At 42.7% G+C, this 20819-nt stretch overlaps 2 protein-coding genes across 2 annotated transcripts in view; one reads left to right on the top strand and one right to left on the bottom strand.

The window, feature by feature from the left end:
- Positions 1 to 187, bottom strand: part of LOC147454214 (uncharacterized) — a 91311-nt gene extending 91124 nt beyond the window's left edge. The window contains exon 1 of the mRNA XM_086516214.1: positions 169 to 187. The gene's annotated coding sequence lies outside the window, so the exon portion shown is untranslated. The remainder of the gene's footprint in view (positions 1 to 168) is intronic.
- LOC147454213 (uncharacterized) lies at positions 15 to 20149 on the top strand. Its single transcript, XM_086516216.1, has 4 exons — positions 15 to 115; positions 3103 to 3256; positions 10853 to 10922; positions 19926 to 20149. The coding sequence occupies exons 2-4, from the start codon at positions 3119 to 3121 to the stop codon at positions 20051 to 20053; spliced, it is 336 nt and encodes a 111-aa protein (XP_086372342.1). The 5' UTR covers positions 15 to 115; positions 3103 to 3118; the 3' UTR covers positions 20054 to 20149.
- Positions 20150 to 20819: the final 670 nt, after the last annotated feature.

The raw sequence follows: 20819 nt of genomic DNA, 5'->3' as shown, positions 1-20819 counted from the left end.
CCCCCCCCTTCCACGCGTTCGCGACGGCCACTGTTTCAAGAGAACATCACGAGGGCAGGTGTGCGTTTTTCCTGCGTTTCTGTTGCTTCTCAGATTTGCTTCTCAGCTTCGCAAGGTAAGTGCTATTCTCTCATACACACACACACACACACACACACACACACTTACATGGAAGTTGACAATACACTATGGTGTTCTCTCTCTCTCTCTCTCTCACACACACACACACACACACACTTACATAGAAGTACACGTGTTGTGTGTGTATTCTCTCATACACACACACACACACACACTTACATATAAGTTGACAATACACTATGGTGTTTACACACACACACACACACACTTACATAGAAGTACACATGTGTTGTTGTGTATTCTTAGCTTCTCAATCGGAAAACAAGCGAAGCAAAAGAAGAGCGAGAATCATGGATCATTGCAGAAGGAGGAAGAAGGAATTTCATTCTTTTTCTTCACACACACACACATGCATTACAGTCAGAAGCTGCATTGTTTTGTTTACACACATAGATTTACGTTATTCATTCAAAAGCTCACGTTCGTCAAAATGCAATTGCATGACAGCGCATTTATGTGGTTTGCCAATGAATGGTTTCGTGTGTACACGTATGGGACGTATGGGACTATTGTCGATTATGTCCGAAATTTTATGCATGTTTATCAATATTCGCAGTATGTCTTCGCCACATCTAGTCACGGCTGGCATGCGGAGAGCTAGGCGAGGGGAGGCTTGTGTGTCTGCTAGGCCCTCTTGGGCAATGCACTTACAGTCGGCGCCAATGGGAGATGAGTGTGAGCAGTATGTTCCTCTTTCCCAAGATGCCACGCCTTTTGAGCAGGTTTCTTACGTTGGCTTGATGGAGGAGGCTATGGTTACGCCTCCTTCAACTGGGAAAAAATGATCCAAGGTAGATATATCCTCACAAAGTCAGGCTCCAAGCGAGCAACCAGAGATCACAAATGCAAGGACTCAACCACCAATGCAGACACCACAAGAAGCAGACATAAGCACAAAAGGGTCGAAGCGTGCGAGGGCAACGGCAATTATATGGGACGACAAAAGCACGCATACTCTCTTGCGAGTCTATGAGGAGCAATGGTCACACATCAAGAAGGGTAATTTTCGCCCTAAGGATTGGGAAGATTTGGTCTTTGCTCTGAATCGAGAGATCTCAGGTAACTTCAATCCTGATCATGCAAGAAACCGAAACGACACAGTTACAAGAGAGAACTTTCAAAACAAAATTCTACTGGCAGTATCCCCAGCACCTGAATATTTTTTGACCAGTGCGATCCAAGGTAGATATATCCCCACAAAGCGTCGCACTGGTCAAAAAATATATCCCCACAAAACGGCTACAATCGGCGTTGAACGCTACGGCAAAGCTAGTGACGTGCAAATTGCAGCAGGTGAGGAAAGGGGCTTGTGGTGGACTCATCAAACTTTTCCATCGGAAATACTCACCGATGACGTGCATGTGAGAGCGTGCTCAAAGGAAGGAGTTGAACATGGCATGCCTTCCAGGTCTCCCCTTCTTCTCTCTTCCCTTAGAACAAGTTTTTAAACGGCTCATGTGAACTACAAGCTTTCTCTTAAAGAACCCTTTCTCCATCTATACTACTTTATTATTGGGCTTAAAAAATTCTCAAACAATGGACACTTGGACACGTCGCCATTCTGCTTGCCTTTGAACGTGTAGCACGCACCATGCATTTCTGCCAACTTCGTCGCTTCACGTGCGTACAACCGCGGCTTAGCCACTCAGAACGCAACTAAGTTTACCGACTCACGTGCGTGCATCCTCTGCATAGCCAGTCAAAGCGCAAAACCTCTCTGTGTGTGTGTGTGTGTGTGTGTGTGTGTGTGTGTGTGTGTGTGTGTGTGTGTGTGTGTGTGTGTGTGTGTGTGTGTGTGTGTGAGAGAGAGAGAGAGAACGCTATCCACAGTTTCGAGCCTTCATGTGTGTGTGTGTGTGTGTGTGTGTGTGTGTGTGTGTGTGTGTGTGTGTGTGTGTGTGAGAGAGAGAGAGAGAGAGAGAGAGAGAGAGAGCTATTCACAGCTTTATATGTGTGTCAGTGTGTGAGACAGAGCTCGTTGTCCACAGTTGTGGGCGTGTGTGTGTGTGTGTGTGAGTGAGAGAGAGAGATCTATCCACAGCTGTATCATGCACCTTTTGCCATTTCTTTTGCCAAGGTATTTCTCTCGACAGAGCTTCGAAGTTCGTGTGTGTGTGTGTGCGTGTGTGTGTGTGTGTGTGTGTGTGTGTGTGTGTGTGTGAGAGAGAGAGAGAGAGAGAGAGAGCTAATTGACTGCAATATTGAGGCTCTTACATTGGCCAATCCTACTCCCTATATGGGCCTTGCCATGCGTGCGTCTTCCTCAATTCTCATAGGCTCTTACAACCCACAAGAAGGAACACAATAGTACCCCACTATCTATAAAAATTCCATTCAAGAGTGATCTCTATGCAGTGATGGATTCAACTATTCTGGGTTTACGGTACTGTCCATGGGGTTCGGTTATTTACAATGCTTGATTATACTCATTACTGGCTTGCACCATGCTACACAATTTGTGGATTGTACTCACCATTGGTGTGTATGTGTGTGTGTGTGTGTGTGTGTGTGTGTGTGTGTGTGAGAGAGAGAGAGAGAGAGAGAGAGAGACTCCATTGTCGTGAGCATGCGTGTGTGTGTGTGTGTGTAAGAGAGAGAGAGAGAGAGAGAGAGAGAGCCTTGAGCATGATTTCTTTGAGAAGCTTCACGAGGGAGGTACTGGAATATTATATGGTTAGTGTTGTTTACTTTTGCTTCAATACAACTGCTGACGAAGCTTGACATGTTCAAATTTTTTTTTTAATACAAACATCACTCATAGTCTATTAGTTTGGAAAAATATTTTCACATGTTCAAGCTTTGCAAGAGACTACATTGTTTCCCTTGGGAGTGTGTGTGTGTGTGTGTGTGTGTGTGTGTGAGAGAGAGAGAGAGAGAGAGAGAGAGAGAGACTCTCTTGCTCAGGTTATTGTCCTTTGTCCATTATTAATTTGTCTTTTAATTATGAACTTACTTTGACAGAGTAGCTCCGTGTGCAATGAGCCCGATTCCAAACAACATTAACTCAATCTCATGGTGGTTGTGTGGAGCGAGAGCGAAAGCGAAGATGAATATAATCGCAAGCGGAGCAAAGGCGAGTGTCTTTGCAAGGCGGGATTCACTATCGGAGCACGAGGTGAGCGTAGAACGCTTCGATTTTATACTTATTGCAAACACAAGAATGTTGCTTGACATTTCCACCCTTTAATTCCATATTCATTGCTCAAAAAAAAAAGGCAAGGGGGGCTTTCATCGGTGTCGCGGGCAAGCCCACACTATAACATATGCACGGTATTATCGCTCACATTACCGCAAAAAAACAAACAAACTTGAAATATAAAAATTCCTGTATGCGGAAAACACTGCGGCAAAGTTTGCGGTAATGGTCTTGCGGTAACTTCCGCGGTAATGGATGTGGCAATATTTCCGAGAACATTACTGTTGGAATTAGGGTTGCAGAGAAACACACACAGCTTGGAGAAGACGAAGGAAGCTCAAGGCACACAATAGAGAGTGTGTTACTTAGTGTGCAATGGAAAGATAGATAGCCCTAGAGTGATGGGCGTATATACAATGCACGGGGGAAAAAACCTCCTAAAGAGGGAAAAAATGCCCCGGCGGTCCTAGTGTGTTCACACACATCACTACCACATGTATATGGTAACAAATCCCCCCTGGAGTGATGCGGTGAACGAGAGCTGGCACATGAGTAAAGGGAAGTGCCATGCCCTGAGGACAGGATCAGTCCACAAAGGGGAGTAAGCCCAAAGCTTTGCGGAAAGCTTCAAGCTTCTCACGAGACAATGCCTTTGTGAAAAGATCTGCAAGGTTGTCCTGTGTTGGCACATAAGCCAAGCTGATCTCTCCTGCTGAGAGCCTCTCCCTGACATAGTGGTAATGCACCTCAATGTGCTTTGTGCGAGCATGAAAAACTGGGTTCCTCGCAACTGCCAATGCGCTCTGACTGTCAGTGTAGATAGTGTTGGCAGTGTCCTGTCCAACACCCAAGTCAGCCATAAGGCGTCTGAGCCATACACACTCAACCGTAGCTATGAAGACTGCCCTGTACTCAGCCTCACAACTCGAAGTGGCTACAGTAGGTTGCTTCTTGCTCAACCATGATATACATGAACTGCCAAGCATGAAACAAAAACCACTTGTGGACACTCGCGTGTCAAAACAACCAGCCCAATCTGAGTCCGAAAAAGCATGTAAGTCTGGCGGCAATGATCCCCCCTTGGGATAAAACAAGCCAAGATGTAAAGTGCCACTAAGGTAGCGGAAAATCCTCTTGACAGCCTGCCAATGCTTAGACCCTGGGCTATGCATAAATCTGCTGACCTGCGAGACTGCAAACTGAATATCTGGCCTCGTGTTGCATACATAAATGAGGCAGCTAACAGCAGTTTGGTAAAGAGTGACATCAGCAGGATCGCCAGCATCATGTAGACTCAACTTCAAACCTGTTTCCATGGGAGTGGCAATAGGTTTGCAATCCTCAAGTCCAAACTTACATAGCAATGTCTCTATGTAACTTTTCTGACACAAGGCAATACCACCATCACACTGCTTAAACTGTATACCCAAGTAATGATGCAACAGCCCCAAATCTTTCATCTTGAAAGTAGCATTCAAATCAGCCTTAAATTCAGCAATATGTCTCTCATTTGGTCCAGTGATCAGCAAATCATCAACATAAAGAACCACAATGAGAAATACATCATCCTCACGCTTTACATACAATGTGCTTTCTGTTGGACTGTTACGAAAGCCTCGTTTAACCAAATGAGTGTCAGCTTTCTCATACCAAGCACGGGGAGATTGCTTCAACCCATACAAAGCCTTCTTACATTTGCACACTTTGTCCTCTTGTCCTTTTATGACAAAACCGCGAGGCTGCGTTACATAAACTTCCTCAAATATGTCACCATTCAAGAAAGCAGTAACAATGTCTGATTGATGTACATCCCAACCAAAATGAGCTGTCAATGCACATAGAAAACGCACAGTAGTCATACGACAAGTGGGAGCAAAAGTCTCTTCATAATCTATGCCTTTTTGTTGTGCATAACCCTTTGCAACAAGTCGAGCCTTATGGCGATCGATCTCACCATCCGGCTTGCGTTTCAACTTGTAAACCCACTTCGTACCAATGGCCTTTTTGCCAGGAGGCAAATCACATAAAGTCCATGTGTCATTCTCTATAAGTGCATCATATTCTGATTTCATGGCAGCAATCCAATTTTTTGAATTCTGTGCTTCATCAAAAGACAGAGGCTCCTCAACATCATGTAAACTAGACACAGCCAAAGCATAACAATCTGATGCATAAGATGCATGGCGAGAGCCTGAACGAGTACGACTAGATAAAGGTGCATCCAATTTACTGTCACGCAAAGTGTGCACCAGCCATTTTGGCATACCTCTAGCCTGCTCATTTTCAGCCCTTTCCTCATCAAGTACATCATGTACATCTGCATCAGTAATAGGCTGTTCTAAAACATTTTCAGAAACCCCCATAGGTTGTACATTTGCCTCATTGGAACTTACATTCGTATTTCCACCACTGAAAAGAGGCAACAAAGTGTCATAAATGTCCTGTGAGCTTACATTACTGTCTCTAGTACATGACAGCAAGGGTTGAACAGAATCTTCCACAAACACTACATCCCGTGAAACCAAAATACGTTTTGTTTGCGGATGATACAACCTGTAACCTTTGCTTTCAGCACTATAACCAACAAAAATACATTTGACAGCCTTATCATCCAATTTTCTGCGCTGCACTTGTGGCACCAAAGCATATGCCAAACAGCCAAAAACACGCATGTGCTCAATAGAAGGTTTTCTATCATGCCATGCTTCATATGGAGTAATAGACTGCAAAGCTTTCGTAGGACACCTGTTAAGTACATAAGTGGCACACATGATGGCTTCAAGCCAAAAAGAATGCGGCAAAGCTTGACTTTTGACCATGCATCGTGCCATTTCTGTTAGTGACCTGTTTTTCCTCTCAGCAACACCATTTTGCTGAGGTGTATAAGGCACTGTACATTGGTGTTTTATCCCACGACTAGCCAGAAATGCATTAAATTCATGAGACATATACTCCCCCCCTCGATCGGAACGGAGGGTGCCCATAGTACATTTTGAGATATTTTCAGCCATAGCCAAAAATTGTTTGAAGCACATAAAAAATTCGGACTTTGCTTTAAGCGAAAATACCCATGCATGCCTGGAGTAATCATCAATGAAAGTCACGAAGTACAGGTAATTGCCCAAGGACGGAGTTTGCATGGGCCCACAAACATCACTATGCACAAGCTGCAACCTGCATGTGGCCCTAACTGAACCATCCTTTGGAAACTTAGAACGCTGCATTTTACCCAGAATACAGCCTTCACAAACATGTTTGATAGGTGCTTCAAGAGGCGGCAAAGAAGCAACCATATCAGATTTCTGCAAACGCAGCAAACTGGCAAAATTCAGATGACCAAAACGTGCATGCCAAAGTTTTGCATCTGAAATAGCCCTTGAATCTGCAACAGCATTTGCAAAATTTTTTCCACACTTGTCATACAAAGTGAGCTTATACAGCCCACGGCACAAAAGCCCAGATGCAACAATTTCATCACCAAAACTGAGATCATGAACTGTACATCTGTCATCCACAAATTTGACTACAAGTCCAAGTCTAGCAAGTGCGGATACAGACAATAGATTCTTCTTGATCCCAGGTACATAAAGTGCATCAACAAGTGTGAAGGAACTGCCATTAGCAGCAGTGAGCACAATCTTTCCAACTCCCTGAACTGGATAAGAGGCGTTGTTGGCACAAGTGACTGAATTCCCATGAGGGACAGACTCGAGAGAGGTAAACAATTCACGATGTGAGGTAATGTGCTTTGTAGCACCACTGTCGAAATACCACACATGTGAATCTGCAGCAACTGACAAGCATGCATCATGGACAGCAGGATTGTAAGTGCACTCTGCGCTAAAAGCCCATTCTGCATCAACATCAGCATCACAATCTCCTTTCACAGAAGACTCAACAATGGCTGCATTTGTAGTGGAACCAGCATTTGCAGTGGAACCACCCTCTTTCTTCTTAGCCTCTTTGGCCTTCAACTTAGGACACGACTTGATCAAGTGATCATTGGCTTTACAATAATGGCAACGCATCTTCTTTTTGCCCTTATCACCAGAATTGCCAGACGAAGTGCTGCCAGCAGAAGCATTAGGAACAGAATTTTTGCCACTCGCAGCAGAACCATAAGAAGTGGCTGCATTACTGTTACCACCCTTTCTTTGAGAAGCAATAAAAGCCTGTTCAACTGCACGCTGCCTAGTCCTGTTTTTTCTAGAAAGTGACTCTTGCAACAGCAATGTGCATAATGCATCAAACTTGACAACTTCAGGATTTCCTTGGGTCATCAGTCTCCAAGTACTAGCAAAAGTCTGGTAGGAATCTGGTAAGGCATCAAGAACAGTATGCACAAGGGAACTGTCAGAAATGACTTCACCTGCAGAAATGAGTTGCTCATTGATATCCTTGACACTAGCAAGGAAAGTCTCCATATCATCTTCCTCATGCATAATCTTCGACTCTAGCTCTTTATGCAGCAAAGCAATTTTAGCCTCATTGCGGCTTGCATAAAGACCTGCTAGAATATCCCAAGCCTGTTTTGCAGATTTTGCTGAACGGATGTGAGGAATAATGGTGCGCTTCACAGACAACGCAATCAATGCATGAGCCTGCGCATCCTTAACATCCCAACGAGCTTGTTCTGCTATAGGCAAAACAACTCTAACAGCTGCAATCCTTGCAGCAAGACCTGCAACATCCTCAATATCGCCTACATCTTCAGAACCAGGACGTACATCAATGCCCTGCACAATGTTCCAGACACCTTTTGACACAAGAACGTGTTGCATCATATAAGCCCACATAGGGTAGTTGTCCCCATCCAACCTGTCCTCAGCAGCAAACATCTTGAACACATCTGTGTTGTTGTTGTCAGCCATGGTAAATGCTGCACCTGATGTGAAAACTGCCCGAAAATAGGAGAAATGGAGCGGGAACAACTTGTGCTATATAGCACAAACCGTAGAAGACTATAAGGCACCTGTTATGCAGAAAACGGCACTGACAGAAAATCTGCACAAAATGACAAAATAACCTGTGCAGTACTGCCCGTAGTGGAAACGGAGGCCGAAATGAGCCCAAAATATTTGTCGACCTGCGAACGCTTGCCAAAGCTCACTGAAATCGGAGAAAGTGAGCAGGCGTGTGCTGGAGCAGCTGGCGACTAAGCCCGGGAGGACGTGACCTGCTCTGATACCAATTGTTGGAATTAGGGTTGCAGAGAAACACACACAGCTTGGAGAAGACGAAGGAAGCTCAAGGCACACAATAGAGAGTGTGTTACTTAGTGTGCAATGGAAAGATAGATAGCCCTAGAGTGATGGGCGTATATACAATGCACGGGGGAAAAAACCTCCTAAAGAGGGAAAAAATGCCCCGGCGGTCCTAGTGTGTTCACACACATCACTACCACATGTATATGGTAACAAATACCGCGCCTTTTGCCGCACAGATACCCACAAACATTACCGCGACAGAGTTATCGCGAGCATTACCGCGGCAGGATTTATTATAAAAAAACAGATGACCGTTTGGATTGTCCTTTACACGACCATCCAAAAGGTCATCTATTTTTTTATTTATTTTAGTTATTTTACAAAATTATTATTAATTACAACAAAATATCACAATTGGACAATACATTGAGCCAAAAAAAGATTGATAATTTCATTTACATAAGTGGAATTATAATTGGGGGAGGTATTGAGCCAAAAAATGATATGTATTGCATTTACATAAAGGGCAAAACAAGCCCGCATGTACAAAATAGAGTATGGTCATGTGGGATAGGGCAAACGGGGCCCGCGTATACAAAATAGAGGATGCTCATGGGGGAGTTGGCGGCATTTCACGTGGAACTCCTTGACTCTGCAAAACCATAAAAAAGAAACAATTAACACTTTGTTATTTAATATTTAATATAAAATCAACAATTTGATTATTTAGATAAGATTAAACTTACATGTTGCAGACTTTTGCACGCATTTTTAAACTCCTCTCAAGAGATCATTTGATTTTCAAACAACCAACACCAAGTTTGATACTCGGTATGGTTCTCTCTATATCTCTGCACATCTCTGGTCGGGCGACTCATGGTAATGTTATACTGACAAAAAAAAGCAACCAATTAATTAAATGAAAAACATTAGATTTTTTACAATAAAACTAATATTTTTACTTACATATTTGTCTTTCCAAGCCGTTTTTCCTCCCGAACCATAATACGTAGGAGTCTGATGGGATCTGGCCTCAACTTGACGCGTATACATCCTCGCACCCGTTGCTCTTTCATCCTCTTTCTCACCCATAGCGGTCTCCCACTCCACATCATAGACATTTCCTGGCCGATAGCTATGCTCTGGAGACTCCATTGTCTTCTTTGCCGCTCTCCTCACACTAGATTTTTTGTTCTTCAGAAATGTTTTGACATGCTCTTGCAACCATTGCCTTGAGAATTGTTGCCCCTCAGGGTTGGGGAAACGCATGTGCATGGTTGTTTCTATATATGTGAGGTTGTAGGGATCTTGCTGATCAAATTTGAGAAAACAATTGATATATGTGGAGTGGATTAATTGGTTGACGTGTGTGCGGAATCTCCTGCCCTGCGCTGTCCCGAGATCCACCACACCTCCTCTATGAACCTGGTAGTATAACCCGCGAGCATCTGGTGAAGGCATGTCATGGTCCTCATCTTCTGCTGGAGCAGGGAGCGATGACTATGGAGGAGAATCTGTAGTACTTCCCTCCCCCCCCCCCCCCCCCCCCCCCCAAAACAACAACTAGCTCCGCACCCTCGTCGAGATCGACTGGCGCTAGCGCGCGAGCTGCCCTGACGCTGACTGCCAGAAGAGCGCCGACGTGAATCTGGGGCAGAAGGTGGGATAGGTGATGGATAGGTGGACGCCCGTGGCGTCGGACCCTGTGGTGTCGCACCCAACGGCGTCGGACCCTAGGGCGTTGGACCGTGTGAAGGAAAAGTTGAACCTGGAGCTGTAGCTGAAAAACTCTGCAAGTATGGAGTGCCACCAGTCGGAGTAGAGACCTCTGATAATCCAAAAGCTGCTAGCTGTGCCGGTAAATAGCGTTGTGTAAGGGTCTGCTATGAACCTAACCACTCAGCCCGAAGACGTAATGCCCTCTCCACATCTGGATCGGTCACAGGTACGGCAGTGGACCCACCTAGAGCGTCCCGAAACCAGCCGAACCCTGATGATGACTGCTGAGGCGACGGCTGTGAATGATAGGCAGAGAGAGCGTCGGGATATGACATCCCGTCTGCCATGAAATCCTCAATGCTGCGAAAGCGTGGTGTGGAAGAAGAAGACATGGTCTGCATTTATTACGACAAAGATTAAACTAGGATATAAAATTTGAATATATGATTAAAAATTTACACATTGATTTTTTTCAAACATTGGATTTTTTAACATTGGATTCTCTATAGTATCCAATGTTAAAAGAATCCAATGTGGAAAGAATCCAATGTGTGTCTACAACCTATAAAAGAGTCTTACAAAGCCTTGAGTGCTAATAAGATATTAGTGTGTGTATTGACTAATAAGAGATTATTGTGTTTATGATTAGTGTGACCGATTGCGCGATCACTTGGACGGTTATTGGGGCCTAATACGTCACCTACGACTTAATCATGGAGGTATGTTTCTGTTTTTGTGTTGATTGTTGTTTAATTTAACATAATTAGTGTGTGTTTTAGTGTTGGCTTGTTTAATTGGCTTGTGCACACACTAATTAGTGTGTGTTAACATACACTAATTAGTGTGTGCATTGGCTTGTGTAATTGGCTTGTGCACACGCTAATTAGTGTGTTTTAACATACACTAATTAATGTGTGCATTGAATTGTGCACACACTAATTAGTGTGTGCACAAGCCAATGCACACACTAATTAGTGTGTGTTAACACACTAATTAGTGTGTGCATTGGCTTGTGTAATTGGCTTATGCACACACTAATTAGTGTGTTTTAACATACACTAATTAGTGTGTGCATTAGATTGTGCACACACTAATTAGTGTGTGCATTGGCTTGTGTAATTGGACTATGCATTGGCCAATTCCATTGGTCAATGCACACACTAATCACACACTAAATAGTGTGTGTATTGGCCAATCCAATTGGCTTGTACACACATTAATCACACACTAAATAATGTGTGTATTGGCCAATCCAATTGACCAATGCACACACTAATCCCAAACTAATGCACACACTAATTAGTGTGTGAATTGGCCAATCCCATTGACCAATGCACACACTAATCACACACTAATTAGTGTGTACATTGACCAATCACATTGGCCAATGCACACACTAATCACACACAAATTAGTGTGTGTTAATGAGCACTAATTAGTGTGTGAATTGGCCAATCCCATTGACCAATGCACACACTAATTAGTGTGTACATTGACCAATCACATTGGCCAATGCACACACAAATTAGTGTGTGTTAATGAGCACTAATTAGTGTGTGAATTGGCCAATCCCATTGACCAATGCACACACTAATCACACACTAATTAGTGTGTGCATTGACCAATCACATTGGCCAATGCACACACTAATAACACACTAATTAGTGTGTGCATTGACCAATCACATTGGCCAATGCACACACTAATAACACACTAATTAGTGTGTGCATTGACCAATCACATTGGCCAATGCACACACTAATTAGTGTGTGCATAGCCAATCCCATATTTAACATATTAGGTTATGCAAGTAATAAATTTAACAAATTTAACAAATCTAACAAGTTTAGATTTTGCAAGTACTAATAATTAACAAATTTAAGTTTTGGTGTGTCTTTACTTACACTAATTAGTGTGTGCATTAGAATAATGCACACACTAATTAGTGTGTGTAAAGAACACATGCACTAATTAGTGTGTAAAGAACGTACACGTGCACTAATTAGTGTGTGTGTATGCATGTGTGTGCATACGTGTGTATGAGTGTATGCGTATGTGTGTGTATGCATGTGTGTGCATGCGTGTGAAAAACTCAAAAAACATAACAACAGAACTTACATGGAATTGAAGCGCTTGTTGGGAGAGGGTAGGAGAGTGGAAGAGTAGAGATGGTGGAGAGTAGAAGAGTAGAGATGGAGGAAGAGCTCAAGGTTGTGAGATTCGCGCTCTCGGCTTCTGTGGAGAAGACGATGAAATTCGAATTTTAGGGCTTTGAACTTCGCGGGGCACGCGGGTGCCCTTATTTATTAAAAAAATTGAAATTTGATTTTCCGCTCCTATTACCGCGAGTATTACCACGTGGCTTACCGCAATCATTACCGCATCTATTACCGCGGCGCAAATTCAGGCCATATAAACAGATGGCCACGTTCTGACATTATTACTATTGATCCTCAAAATCTATTGGTACTATGTTTTTTATAAAATATATATAAAATGAAAGTATTCCTAGTACTTTGAAAATGACATTTTTACCTAAAAGTTTAATTTTTACTGTTTACTGATATTTTATTAACATTCTTTGGCAATTTGATTTTAATTAGTGTATGTAATTTATTAATGTAGGTTGCTTGGGATGATTTTGGCCCGTCCATTGAACCGGATAGATCACGGTGGTTGGCCGAGCGATTACCATGCCCATGCGTGCGATGCAAATGCGCCATTGCTCGACTTCGACGGATATACTTGAGCCATGTAGAAGATGGACTATGGGACGATCCTCGCAAGCGTGCACGGATGGAAACAAATGATCCGCGAATTGTAGGGGCTATTGACGTCACCCCTCATTGGCGTGTGGTTGGTGGAGGAGGAGAAAGGAGGGTGGAAGAGCGCATGCGCCAAGAATCCATTAGAGAGGGAGGAAGCACATCAAATCAGCCAAGTACTGCTGCTCCCTCTTATCCGAGTGACCACATGCCATCTCCTTACGTGGATGCAGAAGACGACCATTTGCATAGAATGGTTGAGGATCTCTTTGCACGAGAGGAGGAGCATGAACCAGAGTGTGCATGCGAAGAAGCTTCCGAGCGAACGAGGAGTGAGCTACTCGATTCGGCACACACCACACTATATGATAGATGCTCTTACTCCATTTTAAGGGCATCTCTCGAAGTCCTTAACCTTCAGCCGATGTTTGGATGGAGCAATGCTAGTGTCGACGCACTTTTGAGGTATGTATACAGATTGTGAAGGATGCTTGTGGAGTGCATAAATTAGCTTCTAATGTACTTTCTTCTTGTGATAGATTGCTAGGAAAGATGTTGCCAGCTGGCAATCACATGCCAGAGAACAGACGAAAAGCCCGCAAAGTGGTGACTGCATTAGGGATCGATTATGATCGCATTCATGCTTGCATGAACGATTGTGTGCACTTTCGTAATGAGCATGCCGATTGTGACACATGTCCATTGTGCGGGGAGCCTAGGTTCAAAGAAGGCATGCAGAGCAACAGAATTCCACGTAAAGTTTTGAGGCATTTTCCACTCATCCCTCGCATCCAACACATGTTTAGATCGAAGGGTACGAGCGAGCTTTTGAGTTGGCATGCAAAAAATCGCTCCACAGATGGTATTATGAGAGTGCCAGCTAACTCACCAGCATGGAAGCACATAGAGGACACATGGCCAGAGTTCGGGGATGAGCCTCGTCACTTCAGGATTGGGTTAGCTAGTGATGGAGTGAATCCATTTGGGCACCGCTCTACTTCATGGAGCACTTGGCCGGTGGTTGTTATAAACTACAATATTCCGCCTTGGGAGGCAACAAAAAAGGGAAACATTTTACTATCACTTCTCATTCCAGGAAAGCACAAGGTAAAAAACATGGATGTATATCTGCAGTCTCTTATTGATGAGCTTCAAGAACTATGGAGAGGCATAGATGTCATTAACATTTCACGGCCACCACGAGACCGCAAAGCCGTCATCAAGTGCATCCTCATGTGGACCATGCACGATTACCCAAGATTTGGAGAGGTATCTGGTAAGTATGCACATGTTAATTGTACTCTTTGCTTTAGGTTTATCGTCTCATGTGTAACGTTTGTTTACCTCTTGGCAGGATTGGCAACATCTGGACATAGTGCGTGTCCCACTTGTGGCCCTTCCCTTGTGACAGAGAGACCTCCTCTTCTTGGGAAGGTGATATATCCCAACAACCATCGCTTCCTACCTCCTTCACATCGTAGATATGCTCCCTCTATCAATGGAGTGCAGCAGTTCCATTGGAACATGGCTGATTGGGCAAAGCATTGGGAGGAGCATCATGGTACCTCACCGCCTCCCAATGAGTTGCCAAAGGGTATGTCGAGGTACTCAATCTTCTTGTCGCTCCCCTATTAGGCTTCGTTGAAAATTCAGCACTTATTGGACCCTATGCATGTATTCGAAAATGTTGGGCAAGCTATATGGGATCACATAATTGGCAAGAAGGATTCATTGGGTGCTAGGGAAGATTTAAGAGCCATTAGACGTCTCCCCCCTTCAGCCACGCCCCGCATGGGGGAGCGGGGAAAGATGATTCTCCCAAAAGCACCGTGGATAATGTCAAAGGCAGACCAAGAGCGGACAAAGTAAGTTATTAATCCATCAGCACTCCAACGGGATATATGCGGTCACTCAAAGGTGCTTTCACAAAAACCAAAAAGGGTGGCTCCACTCAATTGTATGGATTGAAATCCCATGATTGGCATAAAATCCTTCAGGTAAGAGTAGAACAGTTTGTGGTGTCTATGTGTCCTTATATATAGGTTGACATTCACTAAGATGTTTTATTGCTTGTAGTTTGTACTTCCCATAACTATTAGTGGTTATGGGGACACTAAGGTGAAGGCTACAATATTCAAAGTGGGTGAGATTGTGAGGTAATGGGTTTTTTTCAAGTACTATATCATGTTGTGCATGCATGAACTTTGGACTTTTTTTTCATCTACTATATAACGTTTGCCCTGTAGATTTGTGAGCTCCAAGGAGATAGAAGTAGAAGCCATATCAGTAGCCCATCAGCTAGCAGTAGAGGCAGTGTGTGCTATTAAGGATGCATTCCCACGTACAATCCTTGTTAGCCAAATACACGTATTGCTTCACCTTGTTGAGGAGATTGCCATTTGTGGGGTGGTTCACTCTAGATGGATGTTCTTCTTGGAGAGATTCTTGAAGACTTTAAAGGATTTTGTTAGATTGAGGTCACAACCGGAGGTATGCAAAATAAATACAATATAGATAGCATTTATACGCTATGGAGTTACTAATAAAAATATGTGGTTTTAATGTTTTCAGACGAGCATGGCAGAAGGTTGGGTGGTGCAAGAGGCATTTGTGTATGTCTCACAGTATCTCATCACAATGGATCCATCATTGCCTCGTCTGTGGAGTGAAGAAGAGGATCCTAGGAAGCACTCAACCATTCCCAGTGGAAAAGGCTCACTCTTGGTCATGGATAGAGAGTTTCATGCCATAGTCAACAACTACTCTTTACTCAATGCCACTATCATGACCAAATGGGTCAATATGTACTTGGAAGCCCGCGCAGCTAGAGAAAGGGATAGAGATGCATGGAAGAGGTCCCATGGAGGTAGACGTGCACCTCCTTTTCCTAAAGAGCTTGCAAAATATCCTGACTTGATTCAAGTAGAGTGGATCCATAATGCCATGACCAATGCCAAAGCACAAGGAGAACAAATAAGCCCTAAAGAATGGGAGTATGCGCGAGGATGCTTGCGCAAGGTGAGTGTGTATATGTTATGTATGCATGTATGCAAATCACTTAATGAAATGCGATGTAACCTCTTATGCATTGTGATTGTAGGGTCTCATTTTCAACTCCATTTGGTCCGAAGGCCGATATTTTCGCACCCGCAAGATAGATGAGCGTCGGACCACTAATGATTGTGGTGTGATGGGAAACTTTGACACAACAACAGATGAGGTCAGATATTGTGGTACTATAGAGAGAATAATCAAAGTGGATTTCAGATCTTTTCACAAATTCCTCTTTGAGTGTCGATGGTTTGTGGGTGAGGTCAAAAGACATGAAAATGGGCTCATTATGGTGGATTCCACCCAATTCCATAGGGGAAAAACTGACAACTTGGTGTATCCTAGTAGTTGCGAGCAGGTAATTTAGGCTATGTGCAATTAACTTAAATTAAAAATTTAAGTTATGTATATCAGCTTATTCTTAGTGTGTGACGTATAGGTCTTTTATGTGCCATGTATATATCAAAGAAGACTTTGGTATGTCATTCCAGTCACACCGCGGGGTAGATCTATCTTTGCAAAGACGGACATTGAGCCAGTAATTGATCCCATCATACCATCACCACAAGATGCAGAGGAAGATGTAGTAGAAGTTGAAGAAGGTCAGCCAAGCCTTGCAAATAGTCATCTTGAGGAGGAGAAAGAGGGAGAAAGCGATGATGATTCTACAGGAGGTGATGGAGAGGAGGAAGAATCTCTAAATTTGTTTATTGATTTGAATACTATGGGTCTAAATATGGATCCTAGTGCTTGTAGAGATCTTACACAAGATGAGAATTAATAAAACTCTCCATTCTTTCACTTGGTGTAGTATATGATTAATTTGCAAATGTTTCGTTATGTGCTTATGAATAGTATTTGTAATGGTTTTGTTGTGAGTTCAATGATTTATGTATAGAATTTTTAGAGTGAAAGAGAGATTAAGTGAAGTGAGCAAGCATTCTGGAGAGTGTAGGAGTTGTATTGGATTTAAATGGAAACCCGCGGGAGAGGGAGGGGGAAGGGGGTCCAGCCTGTCTTAGTGGTAATGTGAGCGGCAATAATCGCGGAAATTTACGCGGTAATATTTGAGGTAAAGTGCCGCTTCAGCATCAAAAGGATTCTCTCTCCTCATTTTGAATTCCTCTCTCTTGTTTTGCGGTAATGGCTCGCGGTAAACACCACGATCTCTCATAGTGCCAGGCAGTCGAAAACTGTATTTGGAAGTGAGGGCGGATGCGCTTTGCAAGCGACAGTCACTGTCGAGGCACAAGGTAAGTGCCAAACTCTTCAATTTCAAATTTGCTACAAAAAAGAAATGGCACTTGCCAATTTTAAGCTTTGATTTCGTATTAATTGCCAAAAAACAACATTTGCTTGCCAATTTCGTCCATTCGCTGTGTGATCCAACTTCTGCATTGTTTATCATCTAAAAAAACCTTTGAACACCATTTTCGATGCATGTTCGATCACAAAAAAGCATCACATAGAAAACCTATTTTTCGAATGATGCGTCGTTTTTCGAGAAATTGCATCGTTCTTCATAAAAATAACTCTGATTACCATTGACGGCTATTCTCCAACGCATGAGTTTTTAAAAGCCATATCCATGAGAAAAGAAAACGATCATAAAATAGATACCATGTGCACGTACTTAAAGGCATTGTTTGCTGTCCAATAAATGTTGCATGCATGTAACCAAACGAACATGCACCCACGGCCACAATCAAAATGTGATGATTGTATGTGCAAAAAGTACACGCCAGGAGCATAGAATTCACTGGGACACATATACTTCATGCGGTATATATGTGCACACACAACATGATCACAACACAGTGCACTACAAAGCACATTAAGCAAACATTGTGCCCGAGAGAGAGAGAGAGAGAGAGAGAGAGAGAGAGAGAGAGAGAGAGAGAAGAAGAAGAAGAAGAAGAAGAAGAAGAACATGAAGAGGATTTTAACGTCATAGGAAACTATTGCAAGAGACCTCAAATATCTATCCGAGGAGAGTAGAACTCAAGACCTGTTATTCAAGAGGGAAATGGCATAACCAATCTACCACACTTGGGTGATAGAAAGGTTATACCATTTTTCTCTTTTTATTAACACGCTCACACACGCATGAGAAGAAGAGGATTTAAACGTCATAGGAAACTATCCCAAGAGACCTCAAAGATCTATCCAACGAATGTTATTCAAGAGGGAAATGGCATAACCGATCTACCACACTTGGGTGATAGAAAGGTTATACCATTTTCTTTTTTTATTAACACGCTCACACACTCACACACACGAGAAGAAGAGGATTTAAACATCGTCTTGGAAACTATCCCAAGAGACCTCAAAGATCTACCCGACGAGAGAGAGAGAGAGAGACCAGGCCTGACAAAATTTCAATAGAGCACCACCCCAAAAACTATCCCAAGAGACCTCAAAGATCTATCCGACGAGAGAGAGAGAGAGAGAGAGAGAGAGAGAGAGAGAGAGAGAGAGATCAGGCCTGAAAAAATTTCAATAGAGCACCACCCCAACATGTCTCGGCGAATGCATGATTTTACTGACCCTAAAAGCATTCTACCTTCCAACAGAAACCCACATGACAAGTGCAAAACATATCATTGTCACACAGCAATGCATGTGCGCGCACATATACACTCCACACACAGAGACGGGGTTTAGGGTGACAAGCATGCCAAAATTTATCCCCGACTTGTGCTACTTAAGAGGAAACTCAAATGCTTTCTCATATAACCATGTCACAGCGCCTTGACCTCATTGCCTCATATAGGTTTCTCTAGAAAATGTATGTCTAGTGCCAAATACCTATACATCTCTCTATCCATTGTGGGCAACATGGCCGCCACTGAACCTGGCTGCCATGTTGTGCATGTGCACTATTGCTCACCCCTTAGAAGCAATTACGTACCATTTTTGGAGAGGGGATCCAGTCTAATACTTAGGGGGATGAAACTTTGGTAATCTATATACGACTCTTAGGTAGATAGAAAGGTTGTTCAAGTAGGAATTCAAATACATGCTTTGAAGCAACATTAGGAGGAAACCCTCATGGTGAGTTTTCAAGAGACCTAAGGAAAATAAGAAACTTTTCAATGGGTCATTAAATTTGAGCATGTTATTTACGTGTGAATTGGGAAAAACAACATTCCATCTCTTCATTGGGAATTGGAAGAATGAGTTGATTGCGAGGTTGAGCCATGAGAAACTACCAAAATATGGTCAATGACACTTGGATGTTACAAAGTTTGTTCATATTCCCTTCCATTCTTTATGCACATACTACCCTCGCACGAGTCGACATGCCATTCCCTCATTTGGGTTGTTTTGGGAAATGTTTGCATGAGAAAGGGGAGGTCTCTTGACACATCTTAACGTCAAGGACCTGGGAATCTTGCTGTCAATTGTAGATTTCATGGCTACCATTACTGAGGGCTCCCCCTCTTAGCCTAATATTTGAGGTTTTGGTTTAGATGACATTTGCATCAAAACAATGTGAAGTACTACCTTTGTGGGTTGAAAAATGTAAGGTCATTAAAATGAGTTTTCAAGTACTGCATCTGTGTTTGCGTGCCTAGGATATGGCACTCTTTGGTAAGATGAGCTTGAGGGTTGAGATGACGTACTCAGAAGCTCGATAGATTCCAATAAATCTTTTGTATTGTTTGAACCTCTTTGTAACAATTGTCTTTGGGTTTACGATAGAAACTTTCTTACTTCTGTAGATTTGGTATGCTTTCTACAGTCCCAAATAATTGGGTAGCGCCTTTCAAACCCCATGAGATTGTCATGACCATTGTAGACGACTTCAAACAAGGGTAGTGCATGTTATATTATTTTCAGTAAGTCTTTGGGTGCATTGATGTATATGTCTATGATTGAAGTTTGTCTCACGTTTGTAAGCAGCAAAGTTCCTCCTATGGAACGCTTTGCATTGGAAGTCATGGAGCATTCCATTGAACATTATGATGTGCATCCACAAGGCGTACATGGTGCAAACCTTGTGGAAGAATCAAATGAATGGTGGACCATAGAGTTTGTGGGATTTTATTTGCATGAAGGGTGGACAATGTATAATAGGTATAAGGAATTTGGCTATTGTTACAGTTATAATCTGCCACCAACTGCGAATCCACCAAGGCATCCTTTGTATGATAATGGTATGCCACTGCCTGTTTCATGTGTTCTCTAATAGTTTTGATATTTTGCATGGAATATACAATGTCAGTATGAATTAAATATTTTGTTGTTTGCAGGTCCATTGGCATCGCATTTGGAGTTATTTGTTTTCAAAAAAGACATTGAGAATGACAAAATTAGGCGTTGCTTTTTCTTTTAGATTTTTATATTTGTGTTAGAGATGCTTTCGTAAATTGTAACCATTACAAATGCTTTTTTATCTTACTTTGTATGCATAAATGAGTGAGCAAAACTAAAGTTTTGCCATAGATTTAAGAGCTTCAATGGCATTGATGGGACTACTTTCTGCTATGCACCACTATTTGGGTCACATACTTTAGTTGTGGCTCAATTATATGTGCACTTTTCATTGTCATAAGAAGTTGATGTTACATTACGAATGATTAAATGATTGAAGGAAATACGATAGATGATGGAAAACCATAAAACCACTCAAAAATATTCGTGATCTCATGAGCTTCACAATGAAGCACTCATACATAGATACTACTTGGATGTTACCTCAGGGGGGAGGGGGGATATTTACCAAGATTGTAGCATCTTCTTCATCGCGCGGGTCACATAGTAGTTTTCTACAACTGGGTACCCCCTACTTGATGG

This window comes from Adiantum capillus-veneris, chromosome 7 (genome assembly GCF_014529385.1).
Source record: "Adiantum capillus-veneris isolate H3 chromosome 7, ASM1452938v2, whole genome shotgun sequence".
In the NCBI taxonomy this organism is placed as follows: domain Eukaryota; kingdom Viridiplantae; phylum Streptophyta; class Polypodiopsida; order Polypodiales; family Pteridaceae; genus Adiantum; species Adiantum capillus-veneris.
This window is presented reverse-complemented; position numbering and strand designations above follow the sequence as displayed.

What these genes read in the sequence shown, in the direction of transcription:
- LOC147454213 (XM_086516216.1), top strand. Translation starts at nt 3,119, where the DNA reads ATGAGCCCGATTCCAAACAACATTAACTCAATCTCATGGTGGTTGTGT. An exon ending in ATTCACTATCGGAGCACGAG is followed by an intron (nt 3,257 to 10,852) that starts GTGAGCGTAGAA and finishes GTTTATGATTAG; the next exon opens with TGTGACCGATTGCGCGATCA. An exon ending in CCTACGACTTAATCATGGAG is followed by an intron (nt 10,923 to 19,925) that starts GTATGTTTCTGT and finishes GTTTGTAAGCAG; the next exon opens with CAAAGTTCCTCCTATGGAAC.